Source organism: Aspergillus alliaceus (genome assembly GCF_009176365.1).
Source record: "Aspergillus alliaceus strain CBS 536.65 unplaced genomic scaffold BDW43scaffold_93, whole genome shotgun sequence".
In the NCBI taxonomy this organism is placed as follows: Eukaryota; Fungi; Ascomycota; class Eurotiomycetes; order Eurotiales; family Aspergillaceae; genus Aspergillus; species Aspergillus alliaceus.
Window position 1 is genome coordinate 1,078 of NW_022474776.1, and position 8,276 is coordinate 9,353.

At 47.8% G+C, this 8,276-nt stretch overlaps 3 protein-coding genes across 3 annotated transcripts; 1 reads left to right on the forward strand and 2 right to left on the reverse strand.

The window, feature by feature from the left end:
• Nucleotides 1-2,077: 2,077 nt before the first annotated feature.
• BDW43DRAFT_294542 (aminotransferase class-III) lies at nt 2,078-3,158 on the reverse strand. The gene is made up of 2 exons (XM_032043957.1): nt 2,550-3,158; nt 2,078-2,493 (listed from the first exon to the last, which is right to left on the reverse strand). Exon 1 carries the CDS (start codon nt 2,932-2,934, stop codon nt 2,680-2,682), a length of 255 nt encoding a protein of 84 aa, XP_031894076.1. The 5' UTR covers nt 2,935-3,158; the 3' UTR covers nt 2,078-2,493; nt 2,550-2,679.
• Nucleotides 3,159-3,399: 241 nt separating this feature from the next.
• On the forward strand, nt 3,400-5,005 carry BDW43DRAFT_255651 (uncharacterized protein). The gene is made up of 4 exons (XM_032039867.1): nt 3,400-3,722; nt 3,809-4,077; nt 4,150-4,610; nt 4,674-5,005. The coding sequence occupies exons 1-4, from the start codon at nt 3,532-3,534 to the stop codon at nt 4,896-4,898; spliced, it is 1,146 nt and encodes a 381-aa protein (XP_031894077.1). The 5' UTR covers nt 3,400-3,531; the 3' UTR covers nt 4,899-5,005.
• Nucleotides 5,006-6,185: 1,180 nt separating this feature from the next.
• Nucleotides 6,186-7,536, reverse strand: BDW43DRAFT_294577 (uncharacterized protein). Its single transcript, XM_032043958.1, has 3 exons — nt 7,344-7,536; nt 7,063-7,271; nt 6,186-7,009 (listed from the first exon to the last, which is right to left on the reverse strand). The coding sequence occupies exons 1-3, from the start codon at nt 7,491-7,493 to the stop codon at nt 6,676-6,678; spliced, it is 693 nt and encodes a 230-aa protein (XP_031894078.1). The 5' UTR covers nt 7,494-7,536; the 3' UTR covers nt 6,186-6,675.
• Nucleotides 7,537-8,276: the final 740 nt, after the last annotated feature.

Sequence of the window (8,276 nt, forward strand, 5' to 3'; positions counted from 1 at the left end):
TCGGAACCGCCACTGATATACCGTTTTCAGGTCTGGTGATCTGATCAATCTGAATGCATCATTTGCATTCATCTTATCAGTTTCACCATACTGCATTCATCTTACTGCACCTGTCACAGAACAAGGACTACTGGCCAATGAATTGACGAAAAGCTGATGGTTATGTGACACTAGTGGGGAAACAATGACCCGAGCCTATGTCGCCAAGAGAAATATACATACTGGGTATGTTCGATATGCCCTAATAATATACTGAATATACAGGAGTTATATATACCCGTATGGGGGAAGATATACTGAGGTATACTTGGAATAGATATATAAGAATAGTCATTTCCTGTATTTAGTTTAATCTACTGTGTCTTACTGATAGAGCATAACCTAGCCTACCTTTTAATCTAAACACTCAGTTGGTATAAATATGAGATTATCCTGAAAAGTTAAGCTATCTTTCCGTGCTATTCCACCCAAAAAAGCCCGTAAAGTACAAAATACTTTATCCTCGAGCTCATCAACTACATCCCGGACAGACCACCGCCAGTTTACAAGCCCAGGCCCAAGCCTCGCAGAACAATTGCAAACATTGCGGGCAGAGAATGCGCTGCTACTTGAGCGGCTTGGACATGCAGAAGACCGCGCAAATGCAAGAGCATTACTAGACTTCGACACCCAAATAGAGATGCTCAGGTCGGCAATTGGGGATGCACAGATGGTCATACATGCACACCAGCGACTGGTCGAGAGTATGCTGTAGAGCGTAATACCCCCAGAAATGGAAGGTCAGCAACTTGGCATACCTAATATCTTATGGACGAGTCGATTCAGTCTCGTATGGACTCTTACCCGACCCTCTGACGTCCGTTTCTTCCGAAGGCTGCTGGCCAAAATGTTCTTCAGCTTCGCGTCGATCGATTGAGGAGTACTTAGTCTTAAACTGGCATGATGAGATCAGAGGGCAGTTCGAGGCAGTTGAGTCCAACAGAGTACTTCCAAGAACCGCGCGGATCGAAGGGAGCGATCCCGTATTACGCCAGCTTATCAGCAGTTGTATATCCTCCTCCATAGAGACACTGAACAAAATTATGATACGCTGATGCTTGAGCAGCTTAAGCTTGCGGAAAACCGCGTAAATGCGAAGGAATTACTAGACTTTAACGCGCGAACGGAGATGCGTATGTAAGTAATTCAGGATGCACAGATGGTCATACATACACACCAGCGACTTTGTCGCAGCGCCAAGCTTTCCTAGAAATGGAGGGTCAGAAACCTGCCCTCTCTAGGATGAGTCGAATTCAGCCTTGTTCAGTCTCTCACTGGGAGTCTTTGGCGTCAATTTCTTCGAAAGGCTGCCAGGCCGAACCGTTGTTAGATATGGCACACGCCTCATCGACTGCTATATCTCAGGAGTCAGCCTCTCATAGGGTACAATGCCCAAGAGTGGACCACAAGGACAGCCTTGTAACCGTGCGGTAACGTACATGATACTTGCATGCAAGATCATCATTAGGAATAGATACACATAGCTATAGACACACTGAGCTGGCATGTAATGATGTAAATACGTAAGCCATAGCCCGAATCCTCATCTAGTAAGCTGCAGAACAAAATACAAGTCCTAATTTAAGCGCTGGGCAAGTCTACTTTGCATGGATCAAGATGCCTCTAAAGAATCTGGATCTGAATGTAACGTTTTCTACGACTGCCTCTCTAGTCATTTACTCCTTAAGGGCGACTACGCTAACAGACAAGATTAATTTGGGAACATGCATTCTACAAAGTTACCGCCTCTCTTGGTTAACCACAACATACAGCATGCTTCACGATTTCACAATAAGGACATTAGAAGACTTGCGCCGCGCGTATCCAATCTGTCGTCCGCAAGCAGCAATGGGTCGCTTTTTCCATTGGTCGGAACGTATATTCAGTGGAAAATGCTGTTACTTTTCAAAGGAAAGCGCCCCTGGTGCAGGCTTGCATTAATTATCGGCTAGTGCAACTACAAGAACTGGGGGTTATTCTTCTATATGTAGTCCCGGTTGTGGCACTGAAAGTAACTGAAATTTGAGACTATCGATCACGGCGCTCTGGTTGTGCGATCCATAGTACAGGAGAAAAGCAATTCATCAACAGTGATGTAGTCAATTCTACCTCAGTCAAAACCATAGTGAAGAGGAGTTAAATCAGACACGCAGCCGCACAAATTATATGGCCATTTTTATTCGTTGCCATCGGCCTATTTTGCGGACCTAGCAAACACCTTTTCAAATGCATCTAACAGTAAAGGAATGTGCTCCTCCCGAAAGACCAGCATCGGCCGCAGCCGAATAGTGGACACACCGCAGCTTCCAATGCTGATTCCGACATTGCGCATCTCCTTTAGCAAGGGGCTGGCATTCGGAGTGTCAAAGGCAATGTATGTGCCCTTGCCTTTGCCTCGGAGATTGAAGACGAGCAAGCAGCGAGCCCCTCGTAGAAGATATCGCCGACACGCGCCTAGCATAAAGCATATTAAACATGCAATTGAGTTACATTAGCTTGAGGTAGCTCACAGTGTGCTCAACGAGATTCTTAGAGAGGATCTCATCAATAACGGCATTGGATATGATGACACGTGCGGTGTCGCCCACCCACCTACTCTTGTTAGCACCACTAGTGAGCTTGCTAGAGAAGAGAGGTGTTTTATATATAAACCCACGTATTAAACTGTTGATACGCCTTACCCGGCCGCAGCATCGCGTCACTAAAAAAGTATCCAGCCGTCTGCGCCTTCTTCGAGAAGGTCACGATATCCGGTGCCGCAGGGAGCTCCCAATGCTCATGGCCCCAAAATCTGCCTGTGGCATCGAAGCCCGTCTGCACCTCATCGCCAATTAAGTAGATCCCATGCTTCTTCGTGAGCGCCTGCAGTCCCTGAAAGAACGACCGGCGATGCATGGTTATCACCACCCTCACTCTGAATCGGCTGGACAATTACCCCGGCGACGGGGCAGTGCCAGGAGGCCAGGACGTGCTCGACCTCCGGTATCTTCGGAATCGCTCCTTTCGTTGCCTGGTACAGAGTTGGTTGAGCCCACGGTGGATGGCATTACCGGCGAAATCATGGTTGCGGTCGCACCTGAACTGTATGTTGCACATGCTGTTCAGATACGCACCGTAGGCTTTTTCCGTGTTGGGATGAGCTGCGAGCTTCTGAAGCTTCAATGGAAAGCAAGGGCTTACGGGGTGAGGCTGATCCCTCTGCCCTTTGAACAGCCGTCTCAACATCATCTTCGCCTTTTCACGATCGTGTCTGGTGGGCAATGTTTGACGCTGAGGGTGTTACTCTCTTATTATCTCCGGCTCTCCGGCCTGCCTGTCGATTGTTGTGGCGCATCACGAACGAGCTGAATCGCCAGCACACAGACGTGGCCGCCTCACATTGGGCGAAAGAAATCGAAACCCCTGCACCTGTACTGATTCCCCTCCTGGTCCCGCAAAATAAATCTTCAGCCTGCCCAGATTGGAAATCTACACTCAAAAAGACTACGAGATATGGAGGGCTTTACTAGCTATCATCTACAAGATATAACCTGCAAGGGACCTCAGGGCCACAAGAGACCCCCATACGCATCAATCGCGATTCTTGATCCGATCATCACGATCGAGAAGCGCCATGGAAAATACCATATCGCGGCCCGGTTCAACATCGAGACGGCGATCTTGGATTATGCCTCGCGCAACAGGTTCGTACGCTCCATCCACATGAACAAGCTTTTAGCTCCCTCCTTCAGACAAGCGTGTGCCCCAGTCAGCTAACAGTCGTCGGAAGCGACGGTCGCGAGCTCTTTTTCCAGGACATCTGTCTGCAGTACAGGAGTCCCTGGGACAATGAAAACCTCCTCATGAAGCCCGAGTCGGATCCCACTGCTGCTCTCACTGTCTCTCGGGGCTTCACCTCGTCCACGTCTGCGACGGTCGGCGCCACGGCGTCGCAGACGCCATCGGGCAATGTATCACTGGGGCTCACGCGGTCGAAGTCTCTGACGGTTGAGTATGCGATGACGAGTTGGAGCCTGAGTGCGCATTGCGTTGTGAATGGTACGTTTCAGTCCTGCTCTTCTGTGCTGTTTGCTTTTGCCGAAGAGGTCGCTTTTTCTCACGTAGGGGTAGATGGAGAACTTGCCCTCGATGATGATAACGACAACGCAGTGCGCTACCAATGGTTCTGGGCTGGCACGCAGGATGAATCGAGGAGGCTGTCGAGCGACCTCAGGCACGCGGTTAAGCGGCATGTTGTCGTGAAGCGAATTGTTTCTGAGGAGGCGGTCTGTCCACTCGAAGACAAACCAAAGAACAAAGCTAATAGCGAAGATGCAAGCGGCACGACAATGTCGAGGCCTGAAGATGATGATGAGGATGACGATGTTGAGGAGAATGAGGATGACGATGACGATTGCGATGATGAAGATGAAGAGGGGACAGACAACCAGGAAAGGAACGAACCTCACCCAACCCAAACAAAAGGGGCCTCCCCAGAAAACCCAAACCCCAAAAGAGAAGTCGAACATGAATCGAAACACAAGCTCATACATACCTGGAAATCTCTGCTCGAGTTCAATTTCTCCGTCCAGGTGCGTTGCTACCACGTCTTGGAGACCGAGGAATACCCCCACTAACGAAGTACATCCACAAAGATCCGAGTCAAAAAGCGTCTGAGTCGACTGCAAAGATTCGCTCTGTTTACCAGCAACGACGTCAGGGGCCGGTACCTCCGCCCGGTATATACGGAAAACTTCGGATTCGAAGCCCCGCCGCTGAAGGAGATGATTCCGAGCAGTGACACAGCTGATATCTCGACGCTGCTCAATCAGATTAAGAAGGACGTTCGTTCATACCCTGCCCTATTACCTTGCCAGTGAAAGCGAGCATCAGACAGGGCTAATTAACTGGATTTAGTACGAGGGAAAACTGGACGAACTTCCCGAAAAGGACTTTCTTGAACTGGCGAGCGCGCACGTGCAGCGAGAAGTGAGTGTTCTCCTTTCCAGTCTTTTCACGTCTGCCCCTATTCGTCTCGAGAGTAGATATCTAATGCTGCACAGACCATAAGGACGACTCAGTGGCACAGAACACGGAACCAGGAGACAAACCGGAAGGTAAACCGGAAGGTAAACCAGAAGGTTGATCTGAATAAGAAATTGGAGCGATTATTCGGGGCTGTGAATGGAGCGCAGAGTAGGCGTTATGTGATGCAGATGTAACAAATTTGATGATCCGAGCCGTGAAATTCCGGTTAGGATATGCCTAGCTGTGACATGAAATATGCCTTTGGGTTTCTTTGTCTGATTATCTTTATTACTACGCCCACATTGGTAATAATCCATGGCCTCGAATTAAGGGGCTTTTTCTCCTCCAGGTGGCGGATTTGTCTGCAATAGTCAACACAGGCGGTACATCTGCCCAGCCCTTAAGACAGATTGACAAGCTTTAGATCTAAATCAACGCCTCAGTTGCCAGACAGAATGACAAATCGCAAACACAAGGAAAGTGTAGAAGTAGGAGTCCTGGAACCACAGAATGTCATGCAAGCCTTGATTTGTCGGTTACAGAAGTGGAGAGTACAGGAATAACGCAAAACAAGTACACGTGTCACTCAATGCAGAGCGGATTCATTGGCGGTCAATATGTCATCATCATCTATCAAAACACATAACTAAGTATGACCTCTGTTGCTAAAGCAAGAAGACAAAACCCTGGGAATTCAAGTCTGTTATGAATCTATACGAGACCACGTGATCCTAGTGGCTTGGCCGGATCACCAACTCCTCTTCCCCTGAAGGCTTTACCTATTAGGAGTTGAGAAAGAGAAGTGAAGCGCTCAAGATAGTTGATATAGTCGTCCATAGAATTGAGTATCTATCGGAATGGCATCCGGTCCTCAGTAGGCTACGTACGTGTAGCTGATACAGCATCATTCTGCCCATCTTTCCCCTGAGATCACAACAACTGCTATCAATGGGAAGGTACGCGGGAGGAAATAAAATAACTGGTAATCCAACAGTACAGAAATGCATCCCAGGCTCTGGACAGCAAACCAAACTAGGGATTAGTAGACTCGCAAAAGAGAACAGAAATAATAGATAGACTCCAAATATGGACGTGGTCAATGCTATACTTCAATTTGTTAAGAAAACTGAAAGGCTTTACAAAGACAACTGAATCACCATCAGAGGAATAAAGGTCACGTGTACATAGCTGATTATGTCATGATAGGCTAGCTCAGAAGGCTACATGCGGCCTAAGGCCGCGCACAGCCCGAGGAATAATAATAATAATAATAATAAGGTGCGCCTAACAACAAAGCCCCGTTTTAATCCTTCATGGAGCCAAATACTACAGTTTATCCTTCCTCGCAACCCAGGACTTTCCTGCGCCATCCTAAACAGGTCCTGCTCTGAAAGACACCCATTAGCAGTTTCACCGATATATGTCACAGGCCCAGTTGTCGGGTAAAAGCACAAAGGCAACCTGCAGTGAGAGGGTAATGACACTAATTCTCCCACCCAGCTGCCGAGCAATCGAAGAAAGACAAGAAATCTCATGAATGTCTACATGCTGACAAGCCTGTGTGACCCCAGTGGTAGTGAGTCTGGTCTATAGTTTCAGACACTTAGCATTACAATAAATGCTGGCTCACTATTTCTCGACTGCTCTAGAAGGCCCATCGAAAGTCTCCATGGTAAGGACACTCCCTAGGCTGACAGCAGTCTCCTCAGAAGTCCGAAAGAAAGGAAACCTTGCAGATGTAGCACTATCGCTACCCATAAGAGGTTCACTTTCAATATCGATGAGTCCTGAAGCCATTGGAAGCACGGCCACACCCACTTCCTGCTCCCCATCGGTGGCAAAATGATTCAACATGCAGGAGCAGCGAGGACATAATGTGATATTCTTGGGCTGAGAAACACGGGCCAAGTACGCCTTGTATCTGTACGTAGCAGCCATTAAGACCGCAAGTGCATGGAACAGACTGTAATTTTACATTAGCTGCACTGAGGAGAATATAGCTTGTGGGGAGCTTACCTAGAGACAAGACAGGCTAGATTGCCATATACAAAAATCACGTGCTCTCTCACACCCTCAGAAATGATAATCATTGTGAGGTATACTACCGCGAGGTAGATTGCGAAGAAAAGATCGTTAATTATCGCACCAGCTGTAGCCTTAGATAACGCCGCATTTCCCCGGTACCAATAGAGCCATACAATAGCTGACAGGCCAGAACTGCTAAGCTACTTGGCAAATTTCAGGCGTCACTATCATTTTATAACAGGAAATAGGCACGTGAAAATGGCCATACTTACAGCTACTATCTGGTTGATCGACTCAGCTTGGGCATTTTCGGTAAAGATCCCAATGAGGTTGAAAGGGAAAGAGACGATGGCAATAAGAATTAAGGTCATTCGAATCTGCACAAAATAACTATGTGATGAATGTTGAACTTTCTCCATCATGACAGCCGGCTTCAAGCTGTATACCACTGGGAATGCGAGTATTCGGAAAGTGTTTTTGTTTCATGAATCAGGAAGCTTCGTTAGATCTTAAATTAATACTGTTGCCTGTTGGGTTACTGAGCTAGGACGATTGTACTATACTATATACGGAAGGGCTCGTTTAGGTGGGCCACCTAGTCTAGGCAGCAGAGCGAAGTGTATCATGCCTGCCAAGTAATCTGGCGGAGCACTACAGCGGGGCATCTCAACCAATAAGGATCCCTTGGAGGCAAGACCTTTAGAGGTGGTCGTGAATCTCTAAGCCGGTTTGTTGGGACGGTTCAGAGGTGATAATTCTATGGGTCATTTAGTTGGGCTACATGTTCACAAACCCTACTAACCTTCACCACAAATCTTTGTCTGACTAGGCCACTAGGCCGACTGGGAGACTCGTTCAAGGATCCTATCCTTAACTCTCTGGGCAAAAGGCCCGTAGTCCCTAGTCAATCCCTATGTGGGCTGAGACAATCTCTGAGCCGCTGGCTCAGTCTTTTGCCTGAGGTTTCGTGTTCTCCTTACCTTGTCCAGGTATCCTACAGTAATTCTTCCCTTTTCCACTGTTCTAATCATGCACAGGTCATGGAACAGCTGGTGTACCCTTCGGCGGACCATATTCGCAGTTGCCATTGGTGCTTGCGATGTTTTCATCTACCGTAGTTGATCACCTGATGCACGTCCCCACCTGGTGCACGAAAACCATTACTTTCACCGACATTTAACGTAGCTTTAAACAACCATATCTCA